General features: G+C 43.1%; 2 protein-coding genes across 3 annotated transcripts in view; both read right to left on the bottom strand.

Moving 5' to 3' along the window:
- Nucleotides 1-5,972: 5,972 nt before the first annotated feature.
- On the bottom strand, nt 5,973-6,859 carry LOC105567339. The gene has a single exon (XM_012022138.1). It carries the CDS (start codon nt 6,532-6,534, stop codon nt 6,262-6,264), a length of 273 nt encoding a protein of 90 aa, XP_011877528.1. The 5' UTR covers nt 6,535-6,859; the 3' UTR covers nt 5,973-6,261.
- Nucleotides 6,860-7,239: 380 nt separating this feature from the next.
- The window catches only part of LOC105567337 (mutS protein homolog 4-like), an 8,879-nt gene continuing 4,205 nt past the window's right edge, over nt 7,240-11,913 (bottom strand). Inside the window, exons 9-17 of one of the 2 annotated variants that reach the window (XM_012022132.1) lie at nt 11,518-11,704; nt 11,290-11,423; nt 11,120-11,223; nt 10,838-11,057; nt 10,669-10,770; nt 9,867-9,980; nt 9,356-9,564; nt 8,451-8,646; nt 7,240-8,370 (exon numbers count right to left, since the gene is read on the bottom strand). In XM_012022132.1, the coding sequence (XP_011877522.1) occupies nt 7,510-8,370; nt 8,451-8,646; nt 9,356-9,564; nt 9,867-9,980; nt 10,669-10,770; nt 10,838-11,057; nt 11,120-11,223; nt 11,290-11,423; nt 11,518-11,704 (2,127 nt within the window). In that variant the 3' untranslated portion in view covers nt 7,240-7,509. The remainder of the gene's footprint in view (nt 8,371-8,450; nt 8,647-9,355; nt 9,565-9,866; nt 9,981-10,668; nt 10,771-10,837; nt 11,058-11,119; nt 11,224-11,289; nt 11,424-11,517; nt 11,705-11,913) is intronic. The other variant, XM_012022131.1, reaches the window with a different exon arrangement.

Raw genomic sequence — 11,913 nt, 5'->3', positions numbered from 1 at the left:
ATATTTTATATTTTTGAAAATGGGTATAATTTATTAAAACAATTATATTTACAATATAATTGAACAATAGAATACCGAAAGCCTCCCTTTTAAATATGAACTCGCAAAATTTTCTACGTATGGTTTGTCTCTAACACTTATTCGAATCCATGTTCGAATCATTTGACTAAATAAAATAAAAGCACAGAACAGATAATTCACTTTGCACAAGTAGCAAATAACAAAAATGCAAGACACTTACCTTACGATTTCTCTGCCGTTGCCCGATGCCTCCTTGGCCTCCTCCTCCTCTCAGATTTCCTTGATGCACTTACACTCACACACTCGCAAAAATCGATCGCGCGAAATTTCGGACACTCCCGTACGCGATGTCAAATACCGCGAAACGCACGAGACATTATTAACAAATATCGCGTGTCTTTCTATCGTGCAAATTACTCAAAACTAACTTGCATTTTTTGATTCGGAAGAATAGGATAATGGATAAATCACTTTTGAATTGGCGATGTTCGCGCAGTAAGCGACTTTCTTTACTTCTTGGCGAATGTAACGACGTGCAGTAAGCGACGTTCTTTACTTCCTGCCCGTTCGAGTTGCGAAGAACGACAGAGCGAACTACAGCGCGAACGCCGAAGTCGCACAAATATCTCTCTCTTCCCGAAAACGGAACAGATTACACGAAATCGATAGATAGCTAAAAGCGCGGTGCGTAAACGAGATGTAACCGCGACAACGTACCACGGTTTACTTTCGTATTTTAGATGTGTTAGCCTCGTAAAATATCCATGCATGTACGCGTTAATAAAGAGCCGTCGCCTCAGCGCGCAATTCGTTTCTCATTACAAGTCGTAGAAACTCAATAATTAATCTAGCAGCGTTACTTGTCACTGATAAACGAGTCCAAATCAATAGCGTTTTATCCTTACATTCTTCACGATCGAGTCTTGGAAACCGACAACGCAAAAACAATATCACGCACGAAGCGACTCGCGCCACTGCCTGCCGGCTCGACGTTCGGCGGGTGACTGCGCGCCCGACCTGGTGTAAACAATGGCCCGCGTAGCGTCGTACGATGCCGCGCCGAGTGAAAAACAACAGAAAAACGTTCGTTTTTGTGTTGAGAATCGTTGGCCCATCTACGTAATGGAAAATTACTTATCACTCGCTCGCCGAACGTCGAGCCGGCAGGCAGCAGCGAGAGTAGTTCCGTACTTGATATTATTTTTACGTTACCGGTTTCTAAAGCCAACGGCACACGATACTATTTTTCTTACTGGATTGCTTACGAGAGCCAATAAGGATTCAGAATTTTAGATCAGGTGACTTAAAGCTAAATCCTGATTGGCTCTCGTAAGCAGTCCAGTAGGAAAAATAGTATCGTGTGCCGTTGGCTCAAGACTCGATCGCGACGAATGTAGGGATAGAACGCTATTGATTTGTACACCTTTATCAGTGACAAGTAACGTTACTCGGTTAATTATTAAGATTCTAAAACTTGTAGTGAGAAACGAATTGCGCGTTGAGGCGACGGCTCTTTATCAACGTGTACATACATGGACATTTTACGAGACCAACTCATCTAAAATATGAAAGGTAAACCGTGGTACTTTGTCGCGGTTACATCTCGTTTACGCACCGCTCTTTTAACTATCCATCGATTTCGTGTAATCTGTTCCATTTTCGGGGAGAGAAATTTGTGCGACTTCGGCGTTCACGGCGTAATTCGCTCTGTCGTTCTGTCGCAATTCGAACGGGCAAGAAATAAAGAACGTCGTTTACTGCATTTCACGGTATTTTACGTCGCGTACGGGAGTGTCCGAAATTTCGCGCGATCGATTTTTGCGAGTGTTGTGAGTGCAAGTGCATCAAGGAAATCTGAGAGGAGGAGCAGGCCTTGGCGGCATCGGGCAACGGCAGAAAAATCGTAAGGTAAGTGTCTTACATTTTTGTTATTTGCTACTTGTGCAAAGCGAGGGGGAAACCGCTGAGGGCATTGTGGTGTACAGATTTGCGGCATTACCGGGCATTACTAGGGCATTTTTGGGGCATTACGTCTTGCTGAGGCATTATAAAGATAAAATAAGATAAAATAAGATACAATAAGATAAAAGAAGATAATAAGATTAAGTAATGCCCACTGGGCATTAGTGGGCATTGGTGTACAAGATTTTGGTCAGCGGTTTCCCCCTCGGTGCAAAGTGAATCGTCTGTTCTGTGCTTTTATTTTATTTATTCAAATGATTCCAACGAGCATTCGAATAAGTGTTAGAGACAAAACTATGCGTATAAAATTTTGTGAGTTCATATTTAAAAGGAAGACTTTCAGTATTCTATATAATTGTTTAAATAAATACCCATTTTTTTAAATATAAAATATAAAGTATATTTAATACAATAGTTTCGATTTTGCATAATTAGTCTATAATAATCGTATACATTTTTGTATTGTTACAGTTTAACATATATGGTATAGTTAGCGACGTACTCTCTAAAGTTTTTGGAGTGAAAATAGAACCATAGAGTGAAATATTAGCTCTATTGGAGTAAATATTCATTCTAATAGAGTAAAGATTTGCTCCAATAGAGTGAACGTTTCACTCCATGGTTCTATTTTCACTCCAAAAACTTTAGAGAGTATGTACAACTTTGCTGTTGCGACTCGTATCAGTGAGTGACACATGATTACTTTTTATTTTAAAGTGACGTTGCGCATACAATTACTTTTCTCTCTCTCTCTCTCTCTCTCTCTCTCTCTCTCTCTCTCTCTCTCTCTCTCTCTCTCTCTCTCTCTCTCTTCGCGTGTGTACAAATTTTTAAAAATATACAATGCTTGACCACAAACAGTGGTCCGTTTTCACTAGAAAACACAATAAAGATCTGAGATTATTGAACAATTCCGAACATTTCCATAATAGGTATCTAGGTCAGATTGAAAAGAAATTTCCCGATTTTCCGAAAAGTTTCTCCCCGACGTTAATTCTGACATTTTCGAAAACGTCAAAGGAAACGCGATTCGATTTCCGCATGACTCATTGTCAGCCCGAGTAAAATACGCGCTTAACATAAACAGAACCGTTTTCTATCGGATTTACGGATATATTATATAATCTTTTGAAATTCGAGTCAAGGAGAGATTTTTTTTCTTCATCGATAAACTGCTTATATTTTATCGATGCGTGACGACACAAAGGGAAGAATAAGAAAGGAGGATTTATCGGGTGTATCAAGATAAGCGCTTGATTTACAAACTGAAAAGGCAATTCGACTGGTATCGATTTTTTTTTTAATCTAATTCAATCGGCTGATTTAAGCGGTCGTCTTTCGGGAGAAATACTCGGCTGTCGATACTAGAGTATCGCGTGTCAAGCGTGGCGGGATGCGTGTTATCTCTTCTGTGAACAACTTTGTATTTCCTTCAGAGATCCAAGATGTATCAATATTTTTTATTTTTCAATGCACTTATCGAGTGTTGTGTATATTATGAATACGCATATAAGATAACCTCAAGCATGAGAGAAAGAAGCGTATAGGAAAAAGTTATACAGAAAAAGGTATTCATTCTTGGTTTGAAAATAACTTCAGCTTCCAACGTGAAAATCTTGAGATGAGATTATATCGCGAAGAAGACTTGCTTGGACGAGGCCATTTTACATGGTTGAACCAAGAAAAACGTATTCTTATTATTTAAGAATTTGCTTTTCTGAATGGAAAGAAAACAATATTGGACAGAAAATAACATATTGTCAAATCGGAGATTAATAGTAAATAGTAGTTTATTGAAGGTGTAGTATTATACAAATTGTAGTATTTTAAATTAAGTAAATTAATATTAGTAAATAAGACTAATATTGTTGCAAAATTGTTGCATATATATAAAGGAACTTATACACAGAGAATTTTCTTTTAAAATTTATCCCGAAAATTATGTAATCGCGGGACAACACGTACCATACATTTTACTAGTCAAATGTATACCAAGTATAATTACTGGTGAAATGTATGAGAAAATTTGAAAAAGCTCCCACGATTACATGATTTTCGGGGTAAATTTTAAGAGAAAATTCTCTCCCCGTGTACACGAACATTATTTCGAGTGAACATACAAGTTTTGATTTGACACTTAATTTTCTGTGTATAAATTACAGTTTTTTTCCTCTTTTTCTTCTACGCTCAATTCCATTTCATCGCGCTATATTCCGTTTAACTTTTAGCAATTTGTCACAACTATTTCTGTTCGACCGGCGGCTTTCTTGTTTTACTTTTCGAGCTGCGTGAAAAGAAGGATATTTTAGAGCACGTTAAAATAACGTGTTATTGCCAAAAGACCTATTGACAAATGTTCTCCTTCCTCGATCCGCTAGAAAGTCTCAGTTGTACAAATATAACGCGCGTGCTTTGACCTCGAAGGAATCCCAGGAATTAGCAGCGAACAGTCTACGTGATCTCACGCACACGCGCGTACGCGCCGTGATACATTAATCTAAGCCGGCGAGTATAGCTCATTGTTAACTATATAAATCGCGCCCGAGCGGTAATAACGGCCGCGTAAATTTCAATTTCTCGAGGACGCCGTGTGCGAATGCGTGGCAAATCGTTCTCTCCGCCAGCGAAGTGATATTTCACACGTGACGTTTTTCGCATATCCGAGCGTAATTGCAAGGCCGCGCGGTGCAAAACACCGCGATCGCTAGGCGCTGTTGGCCTCGCCTCGGATTGGCACCGTCGAGACAATTCAGACGTCGCATGAATGAATAGTAGACATAGCGCTAGCCAAGCGTATCGTATTGTTTGCCCCTTAATTTTACGACGACCGGAGTCAAGCGTCCGAGACTCGGTTCTCCGGAAGGCCCTCGGTGAACAAGACCGGAACACACACGCGACGGGGCGTCAGAGGCGCTCGCCGATGGACAGTTTTCGCTTTCGGCGGTCACTTAATTAAGCTTCATTCGCGACGTACGTGGAAGCTGACAGAGCTCGGCGCTGTCAGCCTTGACCCATTCTCGTGGGTCTTCGACCGGTCCCCTCTTCCCCTCTTCCGTGCCCCACGGAGTTTCAAAACTTGGACCTTAGACGACGTCGCCCGCTCGCGCGCCGGCTTATCGGAGTTACGCGATATCTCGCACGAAATATCGGCCAATCACGCTTCGATTACTTTCCCTTATCGGTGTTAATGATCGCGGACAAACCAATCTTAAAGTAGGTGATTTTGTATCCTCGAGCCTATTCTCTACGCTGCTCTGGGGAAAAAAAAGACAGCAACCCATTTTGGGGCCCACAATTAATAATCGAATTATTTGGATTGTTCGTAACACACTCTGCTCTGGGAAAAATTTTGACTGTTTTTTTTTGTAATTAAGCAACTTAACATTTCGGTTAGTGCCTCTTAAGTGAAGATTATCTTTGCGTTACTGAATATCGACAGAACTAGTCGAGAGAATTGATCAGTGTTACTTAAAAATCTTGAATATAGATAGAATAGCTAATTGCGATTTTTAGTTACGCGGGGTAGAATTCGTGAAGGATTAGAGTTACGGACGGATCCAAATAATTCGATTGCTAATTGTGGGCTCCAAAATGGGTTGCTGACTGTCGTTTCTTTTTCCCAGAGTGTGAACGTTCGGATTCGATTACGCGACAAAAGGAAGGCAAAGAATACTTTATTTGTTTGTTATGCACTTGGTATCGTAACACATAGAAACGCGCTGCTGTCTCATTCAATGTCCTCCTCGCAATAATCCCACTCCTCCTCTCGAGAGCGAGGATTGTGCTCCGGCGACTGCGGATTTCTAATCGGAGGCCTGGCCGCCTTTCCGATGCCGAGAGCGGTCAGCATTCCTGGCGAGTTGGGAACAGAGATTCGTGTTAATCAACGGGAACCCGCGCGTTAGGTAAAAATTACGAATAGTCGATGGCGACAAACACCTAAAGTTACGCGCGTTTAGAATAGAATGCCGTTTCAACGATATCTCTCTCTCTTTCTCTCTCTCTCTCTCTATCTCTCGGGCGCGGGTGGTTTCTTTTTACACGTTTCGGAAAATATCTCACGGGACTCTGAAATTAAGCCAACGGCACACGATACTATTTTTCCTACTGGATTGCTTACCAGAACTGATAAGGGTACAGAGTTTTAGATCAGGTGACTTAAAGCTATATCCTAATTGGCTCTCGTAAACAATCCAGTAGGCAAAATAGTACTGTGTGCCGTTGGCTTTATTCACGAGGACTTGCCGCGGCAGGTCTTGAATATGTAACAATTACGCATTACGTGCTATTTCGAGGGGCGCGTAAGGTATATTTGCCTGACATTAGACCTTTCAGCCTTCCCATCATATCAGTTTTATCCCGCTCCTCCTCCTCCTCTTCCGTCCCCGGCCCCCTCACGCTCTGATAGATTGTGTATCCGATACCAAAGGCGTGATTAAATACGAATTGCGCGGTGCAGAGCACCATGACCACGAGGATGGGCAGGCATAGGCTGGTCTCGAAGTCGTCGAGGAACAGATTCACCGATTCCGGCAGCAGGTCAGCAGACATTCTCGCGACGTGAGAGTCCCGTTTCCCCGGGGAGGGGGTTTAAACCTTGGTACTTCGATTTTGCGATATCGAGAACAATCGTCGGCCGTGCGAGGATCATTATCGTCCTTTCGCCCGCATCACGCCGTGGTGCTGCTTAATCTTACCAATTGTTCGCGTCCCTGCTCGAGAACGGAGCTGGCGGACGGTGTCTTGTCAATTTCGTCGCAAGGAGCGTCCTCGGTCTCGCGCGCTCATATGTTCGCGGCTTGCTAACAGTGAATCTGCCGGCGATCGGCTGCGGGCGCGATTAGGGACAAATCGATAGAATCGAGAGTACGTCGTTAAAACATTCTTTTTATTTTTCCAAAATAAGTACACGGGGAGAATTTCCTCTTAAAATTTGCCCTAAAGTTTTTTTTGAAATTTTACCAGTAATTTTACTTGGTATACATTTTACTAGTAAAATTGCGAATTTTACAAATTGGTACATAACTTTCCTTTTCAATTTAACTCGCTCTACCTGCATACGAGCGGACGGACACCTTATCTGCAACACCCTGTATAGGGGAAAGGCCCCTATTATGAGATAAGCTCCTAATAAGAGATCGTGAATTTGTTGCCCTTGGAGTGAAATCCGTTTAGTGGAAAATTAATTGTTAGATCGTGTAATCGTCGCGAACAAAGCTCTGTGATTGAATTTTGATGTTGAAAACCTGCTATCTCATAATAGAAGACTTTCCTCTACATTTTACTAACGAAATGTATAGTAAAATTTCAAAAAACTCTCATAGTCTTTCGAAGTCCCAGCGAGAGACGGTTCGTCGAAACGATGTCGATTCAACTTCGTTACGACATCGTCTGAGACGAGTCGTTTCTCGCTGGGGTGCCGTGTTGTCCCGCGATTACGTGGTGTTCAGGATAAATTTTAAGAGACAATTCTCTCCGCGTGCAAACGTGAACGTGAACTATGATGAGAAAACTTATTCTCTTCTTTTACATCGGCGACATCACCACGTCTTCGTCCATGGCCAATTCCAGCGTTAACATCTCCTGCGTATCGAAGAAGTTGCTCTCGTCGAAATCGTCCCCTTCGATCTGCCGAAAGATCGCGGCCTCCTTCGCACGCGCGGTCCTCCTCGCCGTGTCGCTCGAGATTGATCGGGACGACAGAGAGAGATCGAATTCTCCCTCGGACAAACAGTAATCGTGATACTGGACCGACTCGCCGACCGTTTTCACGCTTTCTGCGAAACTCGATCCCGGATTCGTCCCGCGCTGCGGCGGCGTTATTGTCATCGAGGTGCTCGCCGCGAACGACGTGCGAACGTAGAATCGCGGATCGACGGCCGGCGATGGGTTTGGATCAACGGCCGCCGAGTCCCCGCTGGCCGTGTCCGGCGATGAAAACGCCATTCGATTTATTATGACCTCGTGAATCGACACGTTCGTGAGAAAAACCTGCCGATTGTCGTCCTCGGCAATTTCCATCTGCCCGTCTTGCACCCGCTCCTCGCTCACCTCTCGTTCAACCTTGTCCGCCGGTTCCGTCAACAACACCGTGTTGTTCGTCGAAGTGTTACTCGTCGCGGCAACGAGATCCTCGTCCTCCTCGCGGCCCTCCCGTTCTGCACGTTCTTGCGCGACGTTCGGCGATTTCGTCGGGGCCGGCGATTTCGCCGGGGCCGGCGCTCTTTCCGTTTGCTCACTTTGCTTGCTCAGATCCAATTGCTTCATGACACTTATTATATTTGCGAAAGTGAAACGGTTATCCTCCAATAGCGCGCGTAACTGAACGACCGCGTCGTAACACGATTTCTCCCATGACAGAGAACTCGCGATTGACCCGAGATTATTCTACAAGCATAAAATACTCGAGCGATGTTTAATAACGTTCGGTAACTTCATTCGTAAAGCATACTTATTTACACACTCACGTTTTGCGCGCTAACGGCTTGCCGGGACGCGTACTCTCGCGCTTTGGCCGTCACGCACTTCGGTAGAGAGGACACTTCCGCCAGAGCGATCCCGTAGTGATCCGTAGGTCCGGTTCCGCGGTTCAGCTTGTGAGTATACACCAGATGCAACTCGTCCGAGTCTTCCGGTTCCGCGGTTTTCGTCTCGAAGCAGTGGCTGGAGAACCATAACAGGAATGCCTTATTTTATCTTTATTTCGGACAAAATTAAATACAATGTACAGTAAAGTTCCCTATTGCGAGATATGCTCCCAATATGAGACAGCGGAGTTTCCGCTGAATTAATTGGCATCGTCTGCTGGTTCCACCGTGAATTTATTGCCCTTGGAGTGAAGCCTGTTTAGTGGAAAGTTCATTGTTAGATCGTGTGATCGTCGTGAAAAAAAGATTCCTAGGCGCGATTGTGTAATCGTTGTGGATAAAAGGCTCCTAATAGGAGATAGCGGACTTTCTACTAAATTAATTGGCATCGTCTGTTGGTTCCTCCACCGTGAATTTAGTGCCCTTGGAGTGAAGTCTGTTTAGTGGAAAATTCGTTGATAGATCCCTAATATCCGTAATAGACCGTGTAATCGTTGCGAAAAAAGCTATATCGCTCATTTGCTCATTTGTACGTACGTGTGTGTGCGAGATAATGGTGTGACACAGAAAACGAATTTTCCCGAAAATGAGCTTGATTGTTTCGCATCGTTAAAATTCTGCATTATTTTAAGTGTGATTTTGTGTAATAACTGATTAGAGAGGAACAAAGGTATCCAATTTTCACCATTCTTTTGCAAACTTGAAAGCGAGGATTTTTTGAAATTATATCGTTGTCGCGGCAAACGATACATATGCACGCATAATTGTGCGAGATGTCCACGTACGTCGTCACGTTGTGATACATGTTGCTCAGCGCGGTGAGGTGTAAAAAATGCGTCGCCGCGAACGCGAACGCGGTCGTCAGCGATAATTTCTCGCATATCGCCCAAGCGATGGCGGAGCCCTCCTCCACCGTGGTATGTCTGCAGAGCTCGTCCAGTACAACGAGCGACTTGGGCGTGACGGATTGCAGGATGTATTGCGCCTCCTTCATCTGAAATAAATAAGTCCACAATTACGCTTAGCCGTGGCGCTGGGCTATAATTAGGTGTCAACAGTTTCGCCTTGAAAACACCAGTTAGATGACTAAAGTCGAGCGACGTTGGGTATGGTCAGTACCTGGTTAGATAATCACGTCGCTGTTTGCGTATGCGCGCTATCTTTTTAATAGAAGAGTTGCAAAAGTGTGTGTTCGTGTAAAGCGTAATACTGTGCCTCTCAACACGTATATTTTATATATATATATAAATGAAGAGGAAAAAAGAGGTATAATTATTACAGTTACCGCACGCTCACCTCGAGGACATAGGCGGACGCATTGAGCTCGGCGTCGTCGCGGGAGCTAATTCTACAAAGTATGCGATCTGCAACGCGAAACGTTGCCTTCTTCGCCGGCACGTAGGAACCGATCTGCAATGAGACGCGAGTAACGGACGTTGGTCGAGATACCGATACGTCGGGTCGTTACCTAGTTTTGCGAAACGCTAAAGCCTAATCTACAATGTGCTCTTTACGTCTAGAAGCATTCTATTTTGTATCAACAAATCAACACGCTTAAAAACTTTGCCGACAACGTATGATTGTACAATGCACTGAGAAATATTTTAATCGGATAAACCAATTTTTCCGACTAACTTTTCTGATTAAATTATGTATATATCCGATGAAATTTGTCTGATGAAATGCAGTTACCGATGAAACTTGATCGAAAAACCGATCATATTTTTCATCGGATATATAATTTAATCATATATATCCATTTGTTATTACGTAATTGGATTGTCCGATTATATTTAATCGGATATTTTTCTCAGTGTGTATAATTGTACAATGTACAATTTATCAACTTGCAGAAATTTTTGAAACGTATTTATTGGCTACAAAACAGAATGTTTCTAGATGCAAAGAGCACATTGATTAGATTAGAATTGAAGCAAAAGTTCCGTCTGACCGAGTATCACGTCTGATGGTTGTGAGACTGGCGTGATTCTCTTATAAAAGTTTTACTCTCTAATTACGTAACGATGAATATTTAATATGTAACGATCCAGGCTAGAAATGTTTAAGAGCTAAATCGATAAATGCGTCCTCACGTTACCTGCGCCATAATTTGAAGTAGAACGATCTGTTTCAAATACGTAGACTTGCCGCTCATATTCGGTCCGGTTATCAGGTGAAAATTATGCGTGACCGAGGCGTTCTGTGGGTTTCATGATAAAATAAGAAAATAGATTTGTTCCGAGAGATGCTCGACGTTCGATGCTCACCACGTTGTTAGCCACGGGAAGATCTCTGTTAAATAATTCCATAATGGGGTGCAGGGAATTTATTAATTCCAATTTCGTCCCGAACGACGGCCTCGTGTATTCCGGATTGGAACTGATTTGCGCCAGCGACAAGACCAGGTCCAACTCCGCCACGTCTGCGCTCAATTGAAATAAGCAGCCGACGTGCTGTCGGATATCCTCCAGCAAATTAGTCAGCAATCTGCAAATTATTGTCTCATTAATGTAAATGCGGGGCCTCTCGAAAGATTATCTCGAACTTACGTGTTACTCATCATGTAAATCTCCTCGCAAGCGCTCTTACATTGTTTATTCAATGTTAATAGCCCCGTTGTCGTCATCGTGAAGGATCTCCTGTTCTTTCGTGCCTGTACAATCGCGAAAAGTGTTATACGTGCAATTGAGATTCCGCGCCGAACAGCGATGCGAGTTACCTGAATAAATTCGACCGGCAAGTCTGAGATTGTCATATTCCGCGGTGTGGCAACGTTTATGTGATAGCCCATGTTCGTGTTATATTCCAAGGATAATGGCAGCTTGTGTTTCACGGCTAACTGCTCCACCATACCTGTTTTTTTTTTGGTAGAGCCAAAGAAGTGCAAAGTAACTTTTCGTGATTTCCGCCGTTCGAATTACAATTTGAACGTGTTATCTCAATTTACTTTTCATGTCGCTGATTAACTCGCAGTAGATTTGCCGAGCGACGTCCAGCAGCTCGTTGATATCGGCTTTTATAGCGAAACACCGCTGCATACCCAGGGAAGTGCATCCTTTGACGAATCTCGCGTCTGTGTGTAGCAGCGTTAAAATCTTATCCTTCATAACTCGGAACTCTGAATTTCCCAAGTTCTGCAAGCGCGAGATTAATTGGTCCCGTGGCCGATGTATTCAGGGGCTCGGGTCTCGAATTCGTTCGAGAAAGATCCCAGACAACACACGTGTCTAACAAACGTCATAAAGATATCTTTAAAACTTCTCTTAGATGTACATGTCTAAGAGGCAACTTGATGACGTCTTAAACATGTCTTTTAGACATGCATGCTTGTCTGGGATACGTA

Source organism: Vollenhovia emeryi, unplaced genomic scaffold (genome assembly GCF_000949405.1).
Source record: "Vollenhovia emeryi isolate VEMERY1.0 unplaced genomic scaffold, V.emery_V1.0 DF939138.1, whole genome shotgun sequence".
Taxonomy (NCBI): domain Eukaryota; kingdom Metazoa; phylum Arthropoda; class Insecta; order Hymenoptera; family Formicidae; genus Vollenhovia; species Vollenhovia emeryi.
Note: the sequence above shows the minus strand (reverse complement) of the source record. Positions and strands in the feature narration are given on the sequence as shown.

What these genes read in the sequence shown, in the direction of transcription:
- LOC105567339 (XM_012022138.1), bottom strand. Translation starts at nt 6,534, where the DNA reads ATGTCTGCTGACCTGCTGCCGGAATCGGTGAATCTGTTCCTCGACGAC.